At 37.4% G+C, this 21273-nt stretch overlaps 1 protein-coding gene across 1 annotated transcript; it reads right to left on the minus strand.

The window, feature by feature from the left end:
* Positions 1-18994: 18994 nt before the first annotated feature.
* LOC126595390 (uncharacterized) lies at positions 18995-20098 on the minus strand. Its single transcript, XM_050261699.1, has 3 exons — positions 19633-20098; positions 19300-19540; positions 18995-19041 (listed from the first exon to the last, which is right to left on the minus strand). Exons 1-3 carry the CDS (start codon positions 19834-19836, stop codon positions 18995-18997), a joined length of 492 nt encoding a protein of 163 aa, XP_050117656.1. The 5' UTR covers positions 19837-20098.
* Positions 20099-21273: the final 1175 nt, after the last annotated feature.

The following is a 21273-nucleotide window of genomic DNA, read 5'->3' on the forward strand; positions in this document are numbered from 1 at the left end:
TGTTCTTTGATTTCTTAAGAGTACTCCAGGCCAAGGCAGTTCTTTACAGTTGAATCCTTATTGAGGTAAACCAAACCAAATCCAACCCAGTCTAGTTGAAGACACCCATCCTCGTCTTACCAAATTTGTGCCTAATATACCGAAAATCTCCTCCTCTCCCTCACTCACTCGCGCGCGCACTTGTACTTGTACACGCCAAAATCCTCCATGTGGCCACTAGCTCCCTCCTAGATTTCGACTTCTATAACTTCAGTCTCCCTCCAAAACCCCCTTCCCTCTCACTCTCTTCCTTCAAAGCTTTCACACACCTTGTTATATTCTGGCGTTTCAATTTCCAGCCGTTTCACCCAAAACCTAATTCACCATTTGACCGCCATGGTTTAATCTCCCTGACCCAAAAATCCCACCTTGTTCTCTGCTGGTACACAACAATAGATTTGGTGGATAGAAGCTTGCTTTCTATAAATATATTACATTCATGGGGTTTGTGCATAGTGCTGTTATTTTATTGTTTTTTTCTTTGAAATGAAACGCACCATTTTATTTAAATTTTTTTTCCCAGATCCAAAATGTCGTCGTTTTTGCCCTGGGTTGAAACACAAAAACGAAAATGCAACAGTGCCACTCCAGAGGGGTGGAAATCTAGGTTTTAGGAACGAATTCTGGCAACCGAAGGTGCGGCTGCACGTCTGTGGCTTCACTCTTGCATGCAGGTGACATTGTACGTACTGCTGTGTTGTATTTTGATAATCAAGCAACCCTATATATTTCGGCTACTCCGGTATTTGATGAAAGGACACGACATGTAGAGATATACTGACATTTTGTGAGGTATAAGATGCAAAAACTAGAGGAGTGATTCTTCATTGATGTAAATATAAACCCATGTACAATTTTCTTTTCAATACACAGAAAACATTATTCTACAGTATCATCTTTCTTTAGATTGTCCTCTCCAAAAGCTTATCAGATTTATATTTCCAATTTCTTATTCATATACAAAATCCTAAAATATTGTAAAACAAATTAATCTCATCGTTAGTCTTCACTGGTTGTCGATCCCGAATTGTGCAAGAATTTAATTAATGCCATTCATAAAAGAAGACTTACTATGACACTGAAAAGAGCAACAATTACAGATTGTGACAAATACCCTTTGAATCCCTTTCCGCCATGCTTCGTATAATAAAGAGCCAATATTTCTTCTCCTCATGCTAAAGATGAAAACAGAAGAAATTGACAAACACCCTTCATTAGAAAATGAACAAGAAAAAACCACTTCAATTAATAAAGTTCCTTTCTCGTTACATATAAATATCGTATACAATTGTATTGCACCAGCACCAGCATGAAGATTAACAGAAGCTCCTTAATTTAAAATTCAATTAGAAAAGAACAATACTTCAGCCAATTATGGGAGGCTTGGTGACAAGTCCATCATCTTTGTCAACCCATACCCAAACCCTATAGCAGTCATAGTTGGTAATCACATATGTTTCTCCTTCAATTACAATCTTAGCAGTCACAATAGGATTCTCTTTCTCAATTGTTTCGTATGCAATCTTTCCCTTCACTCCCACAAGCTCTGGCCACGAACCCTTACCTGTAAAAACAGGATCGAAAACGAAATATAAGCGTCGAGAATATCCTAGATTATCCGGGGTCTTTCAACCTAGTTTCAAACGGCTGCAAGTGGTCTCGTATCACCCAATCGAGAAAAATTTGGTGCATACAACACATATGATAAATATATCATAATTAAAAAGAATAAATATTTTATATATATTAGCTTTGAATGTGTTTAAATTTGTGGTATGATAAAATGACTGTTTATACAGTAGAGAAGCATTTTGAAGTCCTCTCATATATATTAGACTTTGGGAAATTTTATTTGAACCCATGTAACTTATCTCTACACCCAGCTTACTCACTACACCCATATTATTTTTAATTAAACTATCAATATCTTTTTAAACCCAAATTTATTACCTAAACTACCCTCACAAACTCAATTTAATATGTAAATTTATCTTTACACCCATGATATTAACTTATTGAATTTGGGTTTTTTTCGAGTTTTCTGATTGCGGTGACGGCGAAGTCTCCCTCTCTCCCTCTCTCCTTCTCTCCTCTCGCTTTCTCCTCTTCATTTAATATTGGAGCTTCGTCATCTCTTAGAATCTGCTCCCCTGAGCTTATAAGAATGGAGTAAAAAAAGGAAATCTCATCTGCTCCTTTCTTTTTCGTGGAGCATGATGCAGCAACAAATATTGATCATGCTCCCTGTAGTTAAACATCTGATGTTTCTTGGGTGTAACTGCTTTTTTCTCATTTAGTCTCTTTCATAAGTAATAGGTGATACTTATTCTGGGATTGAATCTGAAAAAGATGGTCGTGAAGCTTGCAACATTCTTCATGCTGCGAGACCGTCAAAGGTACTATTTTTTAGCAAACTTGCTAATGTTTTATATTTTATTACATGTGTCCTGGAGTGTTTCACTTCGTGTTAATGTGAATAATTTTGTTGTGGTCATGTTTTATTTTTCCCCAATTTATGTATCCTCCAAAACTATATTTGAATCGTTGGTTATATTTTCATTCTGGGATTGTGAGATCTAGATGGGTTTTTGTACAAATGGTAGGTTGAGATTTGCACCTGAAGAACCAAAAAATGAGTGTTTCTTTGACGGTGATGGCCTTCAATTTCACGAAGATCAAACGGAAGACAGTCCCTACTCATGGGATAAGAGAAAGGATTTATGCATAAGCGTCATTATCCTATGATTCTGTGTACCCAGCAAGGTAAATATTTTCTTCTGCTTTCCTTTCATTTGCTGCGATTTCCACCATGGATCTTGCTTGTTTTTTGGTTGTATCATGGTAAGAGTTTGATTATTGGGTTTTTGGTTCGTTGATACAATTTTGTTTTATTGTTAAATTCATTTTGTACTTTATGGTAATAATGCAATAGGGTAAAAAAAGACACTTCTCATTTAAAATTTAAGCTGGGTGTAAAAAGAGGTTGCATGGGTTCAAATAAGATTTCCCTTAGACTTTTCGCTGTTACTTTTGGTTAGTCATGGCCACCGTTTCTCATTGTGGACTTGTATATAGTTGTTACTTTGAGACATTTCAGTCTTATCGAGAAAGAATAATATCTAAGATATATGCATTGGATTTGGATCCCTGCTATGGGAAATTTTGAGTAGAAATTTCATTGTTCCACATTGGTCACTACCAAAAGATTCCCTCACTTTATAAGGCTTTGTCCCTTATAGATAGTGATTGGAGTGATGGACCATGGAGAATGAAATTAGGCTCAACCTTGGGGTTGGGCTTTGGGCTTTCGAATTTAATTAATTAATTATTTTTTATTAATAGGCTCATCTTTTCAGATGAAGTCTGAAGTGATGAAAGAACGCAGAGCAAAGCACCCCTCTGAGAAGGATGTCTTCCAACAGACGCACCTCATTCTCATACCTGTTGCGAACAGGTATAAACCTACTATATATACATTCATCTGCATGACATTTAGAACACATGAATATCAAATTCTTCGTCTACAATCCTAAACCTTCTTACTGAGAGAACCACAACAAAATTCACCAAAAGTCAGTTTTCCGGTGCTGGAATTCTAACTTAGATCGTTGAATCCTGGTGAGGCAGACGTCTATAGAACTACAAACACTGAGTAGGGACGAAATTTCTATTTTAAGAACATTGCAGTACGCAAGCCTTGATCTTCAGTTTGGTCTATTTAAATATTAATTCTTTTTTTTTTTTTGAGAAACCAAAATAATATTACGAGAGGGAAAAACCCCGGGAACATCCAAAGCCCCTAAAGTCAAATAACAAAGCATCAGAAGAAGCTTGAGGAGCACATCCCACCCAAACATGAAAATTCTCTAAATCATGTCCACAAAAGCTGATGGCATCAACTACAAAATTAGTTTCCCTAAAAATATGATTCCAGGAGATAGATTTAAAAGAAGAGGCCAGCCATTTAATGTTTTCAATGATAGCTCTAATACGCCAAGGAATGCTACACTTTCTCAAGATTGCCTCAATGACAATCTTTGAGTCCCCTTCAATTGACCTTCTTTAAACCCCGAGATTTGGCCATCTGAAGAGCATCCCTAGTGGCCAAGGCCTCAACAACAATGATTGTGCTCTGACCCAGCTTTCTTGACCCCACCATAAAAGGTCGACCGTGATGATTTCTAATGATAAACCCTGCAGCAGTAGAGGTACCTACAACAAAGCTGTCAAAATTTATTTTGTGATACTCAACATCTGGGGGATGTCATATTATACTAATGTTATTTCTAAAGTGGTCTGCCACCTTCCTTTGGAATTCACTAGTAAGAAGTTCTTAGCTATAGAAGATATAGTCTTAAAGCTGTGAATAGGATTAGGCTTTATCTACTTAAAAACAAAAACATTTCTGTCATTCCACATTTGCCACCACATAAACATAACCTTGCTAAGATCAGACAAGCCTTCTTTATCAATGTACTACAGGGTATTGAGCCAGTCATTAACATATGGAAACAAGGAAATAACAGGCAAGTTATTATCAATCTTCCACAGCTCCTGAGCAAAAAGAAAGTCTTTAAACCTGTGACCAATGTCTTCCTCAGCATTATTACATAAGGGACATAAGGCAGAATTGTTATGATTGAATTTATGTAATTTAGCATTAGTGGTTAGCTTGTTTCTCACCAACAACCAACTAAAACAATTAATTTTGTGAGGAATATTTAGTTTCCAAATTTTGTTAAGGAGCCCCGTAAACATAAGATTTTAATTATCATCAATTTGAATTCTATGGGTTGATTTAACGGAGAACTCTCCATTGGAATTAGGACCCCAAACAAGTTTATACTCAATATTATTAATTGGGATGGGAATGACTAAAATTTTATCAACCCCATCTACTGGCAATAATTGGTTAAGGAGGTTGTTTGTACCATACTTGACCAATCCTGAAACTACCAAGTACCAGTCAACATCATACCTTCAAGGACCCACTGAGGGGTTCATGCTGAGGCACCCTTGCAGAAGCACAAGAGTTTCCCTCCAACCAGGAGGCCAATCACAGCGCAACACATGTTAACGTCAGAATAAAGCTCATAGAGTCCCACATTGATCACGGACAAAAGCTGGAAACTCACCTCAACTATAAAAGGAAACCATTCTCCTACAATGAATCCTGAATGTCATTACTGTACTTAAGCTAGTCATTAGAACTCATTAATGATGATTATGCTTGAACCTATGTATTTGTGTAAACCCTTCACTATTAATAAGAACTCCTCTACTCCGTAGATGTAGCCAAACTTAGGGTGAACCACGTATATCATGTGTTTACTTCCCTATCTCTATCTCTTTACTATCCTCACTAGTGACTGGAGCAACCGAGCGAAGGTCACAAACTTGACACTTTACGTTGTTCCAAAGTCTTCCCTAATTTTGTGCATCAACATTTGGCGCTGTCTGTGAGAACGACACTTATTCCTACTCTCTCCAGCTTTGTCAAGTTAGTTTCTATCGTTTATACACTCTCATTTGATCAGGTATCCCTCTCCAACATGGGAAGCGAAGGAAGCCACAGCACGCAGAACAATACCCCCCTTCGGTGCCTAGTGTGAGATAACTAAGGAAAGAAAGAAAGAATTTTGCTTTTTAGGCTAAGGTCGAAAAGCTTGAGGCTCAGAATAGCAAGATAACAATGAAGAATGAGATCATCTAAGAACAGTATGAGAAACACTTTGAGATGCTTTACGAGGCAAGGTAAACTCGATCTCACAAACTAATCGCCCTTGTGGATGGTAACCAGTATGTCCCCCAACATGGAGGGTCACCAGTCTTCAACATGGATACTCCTAATGAGGAGCAAACTACCCATCAATATGTTGATCAACGTGAGACTTCTCTCAACCCAACTGCTTCGACCTTTGGTATGAGAAGTGGAAAGAGGCGTATCCTCACATAAGGAGTGGAAAAATCGAAGGCTGTTAATCACAACTGTTGAGCCTTTTTGAGACATCGTCGAGAAACCACCATCCACATAGGCTCAAGGATCAAAGACCCAAGAGTCATTAAAGAGCTCGGTCCTCTACCACAACGTAGGCCAATGCCCAATCCAAGAAAAGAATGACATGCCTTGGATGGACAGAAAGATGTAGGAGACTTAGGGGACTTCCAAATGGCATGTCCCAGAAGCCAATATGGTGAATTTAAGGAAAAGCCACATGTCTTTGACCAAACTCCTCTAGTTTCAAGAGATGAAGGAAACTTGTGAATGGGAGTTCTAATGGTGCCTGACTCCACTCAGGACCCTCTTATCCTGCATCTCCTCGAAAAAGCGAACAGGCTAAAGGTCGAGGATCAGCCAAGGCCTGGCCCTCTGACAAGGAGGATCCTTGACACCCCTCTACAAGGAGAAATGAAATAGAAGTTTGGCTTGCAATCTTATACTAGGATGGAAGATCCAATTAAGCATATCTACATCTTTGAATCTACCATGGCATACCAAAGACACAATGATGAGGAACGATGTCTTATATTCCCCTCAACTCTCTCTGGTGAAGCTCTCAATTGGTATTGTCGTCTTCAACCTAATACTGTGGATTCCTTCACTGAGCTAAGAAAACTCTTTGTGGCTCAACACATCTTCCAAGTTGATCGATTACACTTCGCTGATGAGATACACAATTTGTCAGAAGTCGGACGAGTCATTGAGTGAATATGCTGGTTGCTTCAATCAAAATAGTACTTTCGTTATGTTGAGGCGGATGATAAAATAACACTCAGAGCCTTCACGGTAGGCATACGTGAATGCTTCTTCAAGTACATGATCAATGTCAACACTTGGAAGACTTACTCTGAGGTGATGATACAAGCTTACAATCATGCCTTTGCCGAGGCCAGAACATACCAAGAGAGCCCTCATATGATTAACCCATATTAACAAGTAAGGAATGGAAGTCAAATTCTACCAAGTGAGAAGGTTTTGGCCATCCAGACACCTATTGCATCTTCTTCTGCCTCACTTAGCTACCCGCTAAGTCACCAAATGTATTCGTTTATTGGCAAGATAAAGGATTTTTACTCTCAAAATGCTCATTACAACAAGAGGGATAAAGGTTCATATCAAGACAACCAAGGGTAAACGTACCTTCAACTATTATGACCATGGGGTTAAGCCTTACTTTTTCAAAATTGGGGACTAGTTGCTGAAGGAAATGTTTTTGCAAGAAGGCATACGCATTACAAATGTTTTGACCTTCAACCGTTTAAGATCCTTTGTAACACAAGCCATTCGGCAAATACTTAATGAAAAGGGAATTCAGACAACTTCATTTGAGTCTTTTACATTCCTAGCATTGGAACACTTGGTCTATGCTGACCTACCTCTATACTCTAACTCAGAGCTTCAACATGCATATTTGACATAAAGTAAGTGAAACTAAGTGTTACAACCAACATGGTTCACATATCCAAACAATGGATTCCTTCATGCATAGCAAAACATTCCCAAGCATCATTCATGTCAATCAACATAAACATCATACATTTCAACACATTCATACATAAGCCAACTGAGCTTCGAAGGGGTGTTAACATGCATTTTGCCATTCGGCACTTACTACAATGTACCTCGGCAACTTGCCCTTATTCTCACCAATCAGGTGATGAAGGAACTCACATTCATATCACTAACCAAGTGATGAAGAGTACAACCCATTCTCTAATATCCTTTGACAACGTGCCACCCTTTCCACTAACCAAGTGATGAAGGCACTTATTTTTGTATCACCAACTAGGTGATAGAGAGTACAACCAGTACTTTAAGAAACAATTTTGAGTTTCGACGACTTGCCACTTTTCTTATCAACCAGGTTATGAAGGAACTTACCTTCGTGCCACCAACCAAGTGATGAAGAGCACAATCAGTACTCTAACAGACAATGTTGAGTTTTGGCAACTTGCTACTCTTCTTACTAACTAGGTGATGAAGGAACTCACCTTCGTATCACCAACCAGGTGATCAAGCACAACTAGTACTCTAATAAACAATGTTGAGATTTGACAACTTGCCACTCTTCTTACCAACTAGGTGATGAAGGAACTCACATTCGTATCACCAACCATGTGGTAAAAGATACAACTAGTACTTAAATAAACATTTTTGCCTCGGCAACTCACCACTCTTCTCACCAAACGGATGATGAAAGAAGTTTCCTTCTTTTCACCAACTAGGAAAGAGCAGTACATCATGTACCTATGGATTCTTAGCATTCATAAGCAGTCGAAAATTTTCAAGCCGTACAACTCGAAAAAGGCATATACAAACTCAATAAAGCCTTTCACACTCTTGCTCAAGAGTGTGGAAGCAAAATCTTGACCTATGTAATCGTAAACTAGCATGAGGAATTTAGGGTATATATGGTTCAACAAACTTTCAACTACTACAACATGTAGATTGCCTACCACACTCTTATTCAAAAGTGTGGAAGCAAAAACAATATATGTGGTCTCTCCCACATTTTCTTGTCCCTAGTTAAAAAATAAATAAAAAATAAAAAATCTGCCAAAAAAAATATGCAAAAAATAAAATCCAAAATTAATTACTTAATACTTATTTTGATAATTATTAATTATTTAATTAATTGTTAATTATTAATTATGACACGTGGAGAAGGCCAACAAAGTTTCAACACATAAGAGATAACTACAACATGTAGCTTGCCTTCCACACTCCTATAAAATGCTTCCCACACCCTTGAAAGGAAGGAGCTTCCCACACCCAAGGGAGAAAGCTTTCCACACCCCCACACCCTTGAAGGGAGAGAGCTTCCCACCTTGAAGGGAGAGAGCCTCCCACACCCAAGGGAGAAAGCTTCCCACCCACACCCCCACACCCTTGAAGGGAAAGAGCTTCCCATACCCAAGGGAGAGAGCTTCCCACACCCTTGAAGGGAGAGAGTTTTCCACACCCTTGCAAGGAGAGAGCTTCCCATAGCCTTGAAAGGAAAAAGCCTTCACACACTTTGAGGGAGGAAGCCTCCCACACCTTGAAAGGAGGAAGCTTCACACACTGCCAAACTACAAAAAATTCAAAAAGCCTTCCACACTCTTGCTCAAGAGTGTGGATGTAAAATCTATTTATATGGTTCAAAAAAAAGGTTTCACCTATAAAGCTTCAACCAAAAAGCTTCACCTACAAAGTTTCAACCAAAAAACTTCACCTACAAAGTTTCAACAAATAAGCTTCACCCACAAAGCTTCAACCAAAAAGCCTCACCTATAAAGCTTCACCTACAAAGTTCAACCAAAAAGCTTCACCTACAAAGCTTCAACCATTCAAGCTACGTGCCCAAAGGAACAAGCTTCACCTACAAAGTTTCAACCAAAAAGCTTCACCTACAAAGCTTCAACCATTCAAGCTATGTGTCCTAAGGAAAAAGCTTCAACCATTCAAGGTATGTACACAAAGGAAAACGTTTCAACCACATTTTCTTTTCTCACCAAAAAGAAAGAAGGAATTGGGCTTAAGAAAAAATACATATACTTGGGCTACATTCAAAAAAAAAAAAGGAGCAAAATTTTTATGTCTTTTTTCTAATGACTCAAGAATATCGAGCCACCTCCTTCGGCTATCCTCTTTGCTTGGAAACTTGGGGGACTCTTACTATATGTTATTACACTTAGGTACTTAAAAGTTTCATGATTACTCAGTGACTTCGATTTTTCAAGTCCCCAACCGAGAAGTTTTTCTCACTCGGGAACTTAGGGAGCACTATTTGTACCATACTTGACCAATCTTGAAACTACTAAGCACCGGTCAGTGTCATACCTTCAAGGATCTACTGAGGGTTTCATGCTGAGGCACCCACGCCGAAGCACAAGAGTTTCCCTCTAACCAGAAGGCCAATCACAGCGCAACATATGTCAACATCAGAATAAAGCTCATAGAGTACCACATCGATCGCGGACATAAGCTGGAGACTCTCCTCAACTATAAAAGGAAACCATTCTCCTACAATGAATCCCGAATGTCATGATTGTACTTAAACTAGTCATTAGAACTCATTAATGATGATTATGCTTGAACCTATGTATTTGTGAAAACCCTTCACTATTAATGAGAACTCTTATACTCTATGGATGTAGCCAAACTTAAGGTGAACCACGTACATATTGTGTTTGCTTCCCTATCTCTATCTCTTTACGTATTTATCCTCACTAGTGATCGGAGCAATCGAGCGAAGGTCACAAACTTGACACTTTATGTTGTTCCAAAGTCTTCATTGATTTTGTGCATCAACAAAGGTCAATATTCCAGTTTTTATCTAGCATTATATCATTAACTTTAAGGTTCCAGTTAATAAGATGTTGATTTTGAGTAGCAATGATAATGGATAATGGGAAAGGAAGAACCCAGTTATGGGACCAAAACACTATATTTTGACCATTTCCCATAGTCCATCTCATTCCTATTTTAACAACATGTCTTGCTACTAGAATACCTTTCCAAGTTGCTGAGTGATTTTGCCTACACTTCACATTCCAAATAGAATCATGTCTTAAATATTTTGCTTTAACAATCTTTACCCACCAGCTTTCATTATCATTAATAATTTTCCACACAAGCTTAGCTAAGAAAGTAAGATTGAACTTTTCAGCTTTTCTGATACCAAGGCAACCTTCCACCAGAGGGGTACAAACATCGTCCCATGCTACATGAGAGAAATTAAAATTTTTATTCCAGAGGTGTTTTCTACTCTCCTTATCAATTATTTGAGTAATTTTTGTGGGGCATTTAAAACAAGCCATTATATGATTAGGCATGTCGGCTAGACTAAACTTAATAAGAGTAAGTCTTCAAACCCTAGAAAAGGAGTTGGCTTTCCAACCTGCAAGTTTATTATGAATTCTAAGTGTAAGTTTTTTTGCATTTACTATCACATCCCGACCCGGACCCCCACCACATCTTGGGCTCGACTCCGCTATAGCACGATATTGTCCATTTTGGGCCCCCACCACACCCTCACGGTTTTGTTTCTGGGAACTCACACGAGAACTTCCCAGTGGGTCACCCATCATGGGATTGCTCTCGCGCGAACTCGCTTAACTTCAAAGTTTCGATGGAACCTTAAGCCAGTGAGCTCCCAAAAGGCTTCGTGCTAGGTAGAGATGGGAATATACATATAAGGCTTACAGGATCCACCCTCCTAGGCGATGTGGGATCTAACAATTACTGGGTCCTTCCAACATATAATATTATGAATACCTAGATATTTACCAATTGTAGTTTTATGTTGAATTTGCAGAATGTTAACAATATTATTTCTTAAGTTTGCAAGGGTGTTGTTTGAGAAGTAGAGCGAGGATTTATGAAAATTAATTTTTTGACCTAAGACCTTCGCAAAAAGAGTGAGGAACGTAATCTTTCGTGCTACAATTGGGGATGCTCTTCTAAAAATAAGACAATCATCTGCAAACATTAAGTTAGCAACTCTGTAACCCAAGGGGGATGAAAGAATGCCAATATGATTACTTGAAGTATTAGCTAAGTTATTAAAATGCCTTATTAGGGGCTCCATGCAGATGATAAAAATATATGGTGAGAGCGGGTCACCTTGCCTAATTCCTCTAGTTGGATAAAAATAGCCCTTAGGCATTCCATCAATTAAAATAGAGAAAGAACAATATGAGATGCAATCCATAATTCTACTGATCTAGTCTTGATTGAAACCAAATTTAATAAGAGCCATTTGTATGAATTTCCAATCTAAAAAGCCATAAGCCATCTCAAGATATCACTTATCATATTCCTTTGACATATGCCGATATCTGTTGGTATATGTGTAACATGGTTCAGCTGATAACAAGAAGCTCATTAAGTGTTCAGCGAAATGCAATGGATAAATGATTTTTTTTTTGTCTGCTTCCCACTCTGTTTCTACCTAAAACTTGTATTTAGCACCGGACCCCTAAATTGAAATCTTGAATCCGCCACTACTCATACCTTATCTTTTTAACATTGCAATGTCATACATTAACTTATAAATTTGTTGCAATGTTAGACCTCTATTAGTCAATCCATCAAATTGGTCATTAAGTGATAACTTGTCAAATGCAATACCATATTTTGCTGACTTGACAATCTATAATGCTTCGTAGATAAAAATAAATAAATTATAAAAAAAAATAAAAAAAAATTAGTCAATTCTTGGTTTGGGAAGTTTCTTTTGCCACAACAACTTCCTCGACTCCAAACCCATCTGCATATCTGTCTCCTCGACAATTTCATCAATGACATCCTAACTCGGCTTTACAATTAGTGACGCCGCAATTCCAACAATTAATTGAATTGTATTTATTGTTATACAAGGATTGAAGCCAATTCAAACTGATTCGTCGGGTGCATCAACCAAGAACAACTGGTACACTTGTAAATTCAAGTCCAGTGTCGTCCTACCAAGTCAATCTGTCATCTTCGTCTTATCTTAGTCCCACCATCATCTTCGTCCAATATCTTGAGTGTAATAGTCACAAATTTATCTTTGTGGGTTATGGTACTAGTGAAAAAGAATATAGGGTGCATTTGTTGCACCGGACTATCTCGGACTTGACTAGCTTCAGGGACTAAGCTGGACTGGCTTAGACTAGACTAAGCTAGACTGACTTAGTGAAGCGTTTGATGCAGTGCCGGATTAAGAAGCAGGACTCTAACATTATATTATTAAATCTATATATACAATATTTTATCATTAATTTAATCTAATCTACTAATTTTTTATTATTATTATTTTATCATTTGTGGAATCATCTTCTTCCCAGATTCATTTTTATCTCCGCCCTTTTTTCTGCCTTTTCTCCCTCATTTTCGCAGTACCACCGGCTTTCCCCAAAAAACCCCAACCCCCTCCCTCTCAAGCTTAGCATCGCCAATTTAATGGCAACCATGGTGAGCTTTCCTGTTCAGCTTCCTATCTCTTCCCTTTGTTTTTCCGTTCAAATCCCTCTCTCTCTTCCCTTTACTTCTTTTCCCGTCCAACTTCACTTATTCTTCCATGGGTGAGGATTGAAGTTGCAGACGGCACGGGTGGGTGGGGCTAGGTATGGGCATGGGCAGGGATTGGAGGTGCAGACGGTAAGGGGTGGGTGGAGGAAGACGAGTCGTCGTCAGAGATGGTGCAGTCGTGCAGGACGAGCACGAGGACGCGGCGTGAGAGGGAAGACAGGGAAACGAGACTAGCAATCCCCTCCTTCTCGGGGGGTCTCGCTAAGCCCAGCTAAGGAAGGATTTAGTCGGCACGAGTCTGACTTAATCCCACTAAACTCAATCCCGGCTTGCACCAAACATGGGTTATTAGTCCTAGCTAATCCAGTCCTAGCTAAGGAGATCAAACAAACGAGGCCATAGAGTATTTGATCTCACTAAAAGAATTATCTTGTCCAGAGATGTAGTATTTGATGAAAATACTAGCTAGGATTGGAATGCAAGTTCTGAGAAGTATGTCAATGTACCAATTACTGCTAATATTGTAGAAATTAAACCAACTCAAGGTTCAGGAGATTAATAAGAGATTGTACTCCCTAAGATCACTTCTAAAACTCCACAGGAAGATTTGAATTCAAACATTGATGGTCCAAGTTCCCAGGTAGACTTGAGCCTGTCACAGAGCTATGATTTTACTTCAAAAAAGTGGATAGCACTGGATGAAGTTCTAGCTCAGTGTAATGTTTACATTGTGGAACCTAAGAATTATGAAGAATCAACTCTGGATATGTCTTGGAAGAAGGCTATGCAAATTCAACTAGACATGATTGAAAAGAACCATACATGGATGCTGGTAGATAAACCATCTAGTAAACCTATGATAGGTGTGAAATGGATATACAAGGCTAAACTGAATCTTGATGGAATAGTACAAAAGAACAAAGCTAGATTGGTTTCAAAAGGTTATTCACATAAGCCAGGAATTGGCTTCAATAAGACCTTTGCACTAGTTGCTAGGCTTGATTCCATAAGAACCTTGATAGCTCTTACAGCTAAAAAAGGAATGGCATCTATTTCAATTGGATGTAAAGTCTGCTTTCCTCAATGGTGTACTCAAGAATGAGGTTTATGTTGATCAACCTCAAGGTTTTGTCATACAAGGAAATAAGGATAAGGTGTACAAGTTAAACAAGGCATTATATGACCTTAAGCAAGCTCTAAGAGCTTGGTATGATGAAATTAACTCTTATTTCACTAAGGCTGGTTTTCAAAAGAGTCTCAGTGAACCATCTTTTATACCAAAGTTGAAAACCCAGGGATTCTCATTGTTTCTCTATATGTTGATGACATTGTGTAAACTGGAAGTAGTGTCTCAATTCTTGAGGAGTTCAGAAATGACATGATGCGACACTATGAGATGACAGACTTGGGGATTGCTTAACGATTTCCTTAGTATGGGAGTTGTACAAACAAAGAAGAGCGTCGTCAATCATTAAAAGAAATATGCAATGAAATTGCTGGAAAAATTTGGTCTAAAGGATTGTAAGTCTGTGGGAACACCACTTGCAACAAATGAAAGACTAAGCAAGAATGATGGAAGTGAGGCTGCTCATGAGTCTGAATACAGGAAATTGGTTGGAAGTTTGTTGTATCTCACTGCCACTAAACCAGAAATTATGTTTGGTTCTAGTCTCTTGGCAAGATTCACGCATGATCCAACTAAAAAGCATATGGGAACAACAAAAAGAGTGATGAGATACATTCAAGATACTTTGGATTTTGGCATTGAATATGTAAAAAGAATATTAACTCTTCTTTATTTGTTATTGTGATAGTGATTGAGCTAGCAATGAGGATGACATGAGGAGTACATCAGGGTAAGCCTTTAATCTTAGCTCAAGTCTGTTTTCTTAAGCCTCAATCAAGCAAAACACAGTGGCATTATCCACTGTAGAGGCTGAGTATGTGAGTGCAGCATAAGCTACATCTTAAGCCAAGTGGTTGAGGTTTGTTTTAGAAGACTTTGAGGAAGAACAAGTTAAACCTACGTTGCTAATGTGTGATAGCACTTCAACAATAACTATGGCCAAGAATCCAGTGTTTCACTAGAAAACAAGACATATCAGCAGAAAATTTCACTTCATTAAAGAAGAAATTCAAGATAATGATATTGAACTTGTCTACTGCAAATTCGAAGAACAAATGGCTAATATTCTAACCAAGGCATTACCAAAGGAGAAATTCAACTACTTCAGAGAGATGTTGGGAGTCAAATCAGCTGGTAGCTTAGGAGGGAGTGTTGATGTTTAAGCTTTTGTAGCTGCCTTTGATCTAAGTTTCTCATTTCCTTTTGAATTCAAGTGTTTGTTCTTAGTTTGTAATGTAAGGCTAAGATTAAAACAAAGCTAACAGGCTAGATGTGTGCCATATGTCATAATAACTCAATTATAGGTGAGCATGTGTTGTGCACATGACAGTGTGTGAGGTGGATGAGTGAGTGCGCTTTCAACGGCTATATCTCACCCTCCATTTCATTTTCTTTCTATAAGCATCAATTCAATTATTGCTGAATCCAATCCAAGGAGTAATGTCTCCGAGTTTCTCGCATCTCCATTTCTTCATGCCCTTTGAGCAAAGATCATCATCTCATTGATTTTTTGCTTGATTATTTCATGCTCTAATACCTCTAAAACCACACACAAATCATAAACTCTAACACCTTCACCATATTTTTTCAATTTTTCATTTAGTTTTTCAGATTTTTTTTATATAAATTTGAATGTTAATACACTTAGGGTGGGTTCGGTTTCATACACTTCGGTTTTTTGCCAAAAATAAATTCAAACCGAAATTACTGTTTAATTTTGTTTCGGTTCAATTTTTTTTATCTTGTTTTCATTAATGTAGTTTGGTTTTTTTTAACAGAATCTGAAGATGGTTATTAATATACACAAACGAAAAAAATACACAGTTACAAAAAAATAAAAACTAAAAAATTGATTGCAACTTTGTGGCTTTTGCTGCTGAAAAGAAGAAGAAGAAAAAGCCAAGGTTGTAACTTCGTGGCGAATCTCCAACTTCAAGCTCGCAAAAATACCGTCGGATAAGAGTTTTATGATCAAGAAATTAGCTAAAATGATGGGGTAGTTCAGGCTTATCCCTCACTATATTCGTATGAAGGCCAAAAGCACAATTAGGTACAACGCAAAATGCAAGCACTGGCGCTGCACCAAACTCGGATTTTGAGGTGTCTTGCTCCTAAATTTTCAACGGAAATTTATCATATTACGTATGTTTTAATTAGGGATTTTTGTTTGATTCAAACCTTAGAATTAGAGCAAGAGAGGAGAATGAGAGTGGTGGGCCGGGTTGGTGGAGGTGGCAAACTGATGAGAAGGAGATGAGAGAGAGAGGAAAGATAAAATGAGATAAATAATTTTTTTATGCAAGAAAAATTTATTAAAGAGAGAAACCACGAATACAATTGTTTCTAGTAAAATCAAAGATAAGCATAGAAGAAGCAAAGCTTGGGATACAATACTCCCAAATATGACTACCAGAAACATTATGGCCTAGACGTGCAAACGCATCACCCACAAAGTTAGCCTCTCTAAAAATGGAGAGAAACATAATGCGCCAAGATTTAGAGGAATGAGAGAATGGATGAGCTATAGAGTTTCTTATTATAAGATGAGCTATAGAGTTTTTTATTATGAGAGTTTCTTATTATCATTACTAGGATAAATTTTACTTAATATGTTGTTGTCCAAAATTAAAATAAACTAGTATAGTATTTGTATGGGCAAGAACTAAGAAGACATACATACAAGTATGAAAAATGTGAAAGAATATATAAACACTTATGATTCATCATTATTTCTCCACGAGTAAATAATGGTTACACTTATATTATCATTTAGATTTTTAAAATCCTCAAAACCCTCATGAATAATGTTTTTTTATTTGAGGGAAAAATTAATAATAATTATTGTAGAAGTGTAAAAAATGTAAAAAAAATATACAATCACTCATAATGACAAGCTTTACAACTTTCATGAAGGGGTCAGCTTCGAAATCCAACACTATAATCCATAAACCTTAAATTTATGTTTAACCGTCGATTGTCATTTACGCTTTATTTTTGTTACTCAATTTCATTTTTAAAATTTTCTTTTTTGAAAACATGATCATCTGGCGGATGTAAGAAGATAAATGGTTTAGATCTTTGATATCACGTTTCGATATTTACGGTTAATTGAAATATAAGTAGATGTCAAATAGTTTGTAGAAACTTTATAAACATCAAGCAATATTTTCACTAACTGTAAAACTTTGAACATAATATCAACTATCCAAACCGTTAATCTTCTTGCATCCTCTAATAGATCATGTTTTCAAAAAAGAAAATCTAAAAACACAAAATTTGATGAGAAAAATAAAGCGTAGATATAAACAACAATCAACGGTTAAATTTTGATCTATGATTTATATGATTATAGTGGCGAATTTCGAAGTTAAACTCTTCACGAAAGTTGTAAAGCTTGTCATTACGAGTGTTTATATATTTTTTCTATATTTTTTATACTTCTACATTAATTAAAAAACTATTAAAGACTTTATTTAAATAACAACCGTCAGATAAATGAGAGATCATACCAACAAATAGTATGACTATTTGGAAGTAGGGGTATGTGTCACATCCCGGCCCGAGGCGGACCACTTCCTGGGCCCATTCCACCACCGTAGCATGATATTGTCTGCTTTGGGCCCCGACTACGCCCTCATGGTTTTGTTTCTGGGAACTCACACGAGAACTTCCCAGTGGGTCACCCATCATGGGATTGCTCTCGCGCGCTACTCACTTAACTTCAGAGTTTTGATGGAACATATGGGAATATACATTTAAGGATCACTCCCCTGGGCAATGTGAGATGTTACATATGGGTGTGAATTAAATTGGTGTACACAGATTGGCTCTAATCAAATTTGAGTTTTGGGACTAGAAGATTGATTTGTGTTTTGGTTCTAATCAAGCAATTGTGGGTTCGAGTCGAGTCCCATTGGGCGTGCGTGCAACCTTTTTTTTCACTCAAAAAAATTATTATGTTTTTTATTTGATTATTTATTAATTTAAAATATATTTTCCTTAACAGGTAACGGGTCGGTTTATATTACCCGTTAATATTATCGGGTTGGGTCATTTTACCCATTTATTTTAACGGGTGTTACATGACACGATCCGTTAAGATATCGTGTATGATACGAAAACGACATGAACACGGAAAACACGACACGAATGCTAGGTCTACTTGGAAGATTAAAGTATAGAGAAAACCATTGATTTTGTGAAAAAGGGAGCTTTGAAAGCGTAGCCTTTCTGGAAAATGAGTAAAACATAAATTAAAACCAAATAAATATACCACAGAAAATCCTCCAAGGGCCAGTGTGAAGTAAAACATTTTTTTTCGAGCATAACTCTCAATGTGATGAGGAGGGAAATCGTCCTCCACTTGTAGTCCTTGCCTTCCTGCTACTTATGGAGTTAAATTTTGTTTGGCCACCAAAATCTCTAATTCTTGCAAAGGCATAGAAAGGATATGGCAAAAATGTTGCTAGTTTTGCTTTTTGATTCATGCTTTCATTGTGAAGAAATCCGAAAGGTTGCAGGAAGTAGTTCAAAAGTTGCAGAGAATAATGAAAACGAAAAAACGATAGAGATTAATTCCTCATAATAAGGTTGTTTAAAGGTTGTATTTTGATTGTTGTGAGAAACCCTAATATTTAGGGTATATTAGTACTTTTACGTCAAACTTTGGTTATAATTATAATAAAATTAAAACAGTGGTTATAACTCTATATTTAGTCTAAAATTTGGTTATTTTTCCAAAATTCCCATGGATGAGCTATAGAGGATAGACGTATTAGTATTTAGATTTGGGCTTTTATAAAAATTAAATGAAAAGGTTTATTATCTTGGGCTTATGCACAGACCTTGTGAAGTTTACTACACTTGGGCTTATGCGAATCTTATAAGAAAACTTGTAAAACGACATTGTTTTAAAATAATTTGATTTGTTCGTTCTTAAACCAATGAAATTTAACCAAAAGATTTTGGTTGGTTCGACTTTTATAATTTAGTTAGTGTTTTTTTTTGTTCGGTTCGATTTCTTCAACTTCAAAGGTTCTTTTTTACAATTTTCAGTTTGTTGAACGTAGGGCTGGGTTCGGTTCTGATCGGTTCGGTTTTTTGCCAAAACCGAAACCAAACCAAAATTTCGGTTCGGCCCAAATTTTTTTCGGTTTTTTTGGGTTCGGTTTTTTTTTGGGTTCGGTTTCTGTTTTTTTTCGGTTTTTTTTTTTTTCCTCCAAAAAATGCAAAACAACCACAACAACATAAGATAGACCCCTGTCACTTGAATTACTTCTCCTTCTATCCTCCTGTTCCTTCTCCCTCTGTTTCCTCCGTTCTTTTGCTTCTTTCTCCCTCGCTAACCTTTCTTCTTCCCTTGCCTTCTCCTTAGATTCCTGAAAAATAAGGTCCACGTTTTTCAGTCCCTGAGCAAGAAATTATATTTTTCCTTAACTTCAATACTTCATTAATCAACAGAGAGACTCACCTTGAACTCAGCGATAAAATCTCGAACCATGCCATAACCAATATGCTGTTTCCCTGTAACATGAGACTGAGTTCTCTCTACAGCATCATTGGCCACAAGAAATGAACCACAGATATCACAGAGTGCCATTTTTTTCTCCTGTGCTAGCATCAACACTTTATCATTCTGTATTTCTTCCTTACAGCATTTACTCGCTGAAATCATCAAAAGCCGCTCTCTCTCTCTCTCTCTCTAAAAAGCTCAAATCGTTTTGTAGTCATGAAGTTAAAGCCTTTATATTCAACAAAAAACCCAAATCCAGAAAGAAAGAAAAAAACCCAGAAATCCATCATAGTCTTTTAATTTTTTATCATTTGGGTAGTTTTGAAATCGAACCAAAACCATGAAAGAGTCGAAGAAAAGCTTGGATCCTCATCTCAGCTGTGAAATCCATCATAGTTGATTTCTTCTCCGCCTCGCCGAGGATCTCGTTGATACAAATTAGTACCGCATGCAAGGATAAGAAAATATAAAATTAATGAAACCTCAACTAATAGTGTTCATAACTGAAGTTACCCAAAACAAATTGCAAAACCAAAACCCATGAAATTGAAAAGCTACAGAACCCATGAAATTGAAAATAAATTCTGCAAAACGCATCAAATTGAAAACAAAATATGTAGAACAAACATGAGAGAAATTATTATAAGACTAACCTTGCAAAGGAACGAAGTAGTGGGTCGAGACTCGAAACAGCAAGAGGTCGTGGGTCACAGGTCATGGCGGTGAGAAACTGAGAGCAAATCAGTGACGACGAGTGAGACGGCGACACTTGCAGGTCGCTGTGAAGGAAGAAGACGAAGCGGAAGAGCGGCGGAGTTGGGAAGGAAGGAGAGAGGGTCCAGAGTACAGAGGAGAGGGATAAGGGAAAAGGGTCGCGCCGTCGTGGGTCGTCGGAGAGATTGAGAGAGACAGAGCGATTGAAGTTGAAGACCCAACGAGAGTGAGAGGAGGCTCGGCTGCGCTGGGTTAGGGTTACACTGGAGGAGAGGAGGCAGGGAACGAGAGAGAGAGGAAGGGAATGAAAAAAAATAAAAGGTATGGCTACTAGTGGCTAGGGTTAAAGGGTTTTGTTAAGTTCTCCAAAAAAATTAAAAAACATCTCAGACATCCTGGAGGTTCGAACCCGTGCGTTGGGGGTTGAAAAGGTTCACCGAAACCAACTTAGCAACAAGGTATGTTTTGTTATGATTGTATGACTAAACTATTTATAATATTTAAAAAAATAATTAAATATATATATATCGGTTCGGTTTCCGAACCTCAAAAACCGAAACCGAACCGGTCAGATTCGGTTCGGTTTGGTTTGACAGTTTTGGTTCGATGTTTTTTCGGTTCGGTTTTTTTCGGCCTCGGTTCGGTTTTTTTCGGCCTCGGTTCGGTTTGGTTTTCGGTTTTTTTCGGTTTTCGGTTTTTTGAACCCACCCCTAGTTGAACGCACTCCTATGTGCACTGTCAATTAATGGGAGGATAATTCATTTTTTCATATTTATTTTATTTTTTATACTATTAACATTTATTTTATTTTGATGTTTATTTTATAATATACTTTGTATCTACATGGTACAATTGATTGTCATGTTATAACATATGGGTCAATAT

This window comes from Malus sylvestris, chromosome 13 (genome assembly GCF_916048215.2).
Source record: "Malus sylvestris chromosome 13, drMalSylv7.2, whole genome shotgun sequence".
NCBI lineage: Eukaryota > Viridiplantae > Streptophyta > Magnoliopsida > Rosales > Rosaceae > Malus > Malus sylvestris.

Excerpts from the sequence above, each read along its gene's own strand:
- LOC126595390 (XM_050261699.1), bottom strand. The coding sequence starts at position 19,836 with ATGATTTCAGCGAGTAAATGCTGTAAGGAAGAAATACAGAATGATAAA. Across the intron at positions 19,541-19,632 it reads ATTTTATCGCTGAGTTCAAG|GAATCTAAGGAGAAGGCAAG; the intron begins GTGAGTCTCTCT and ends CTTATTTTTCAG. Across the intron at positions 19,042-19,299 it reads AAAACCGAAAAAAATTTGGG|ATTCGCATAAGCCCAAGTGT; the intron begins CCGAACCGAAAT and ends TTTTCTTATAAG.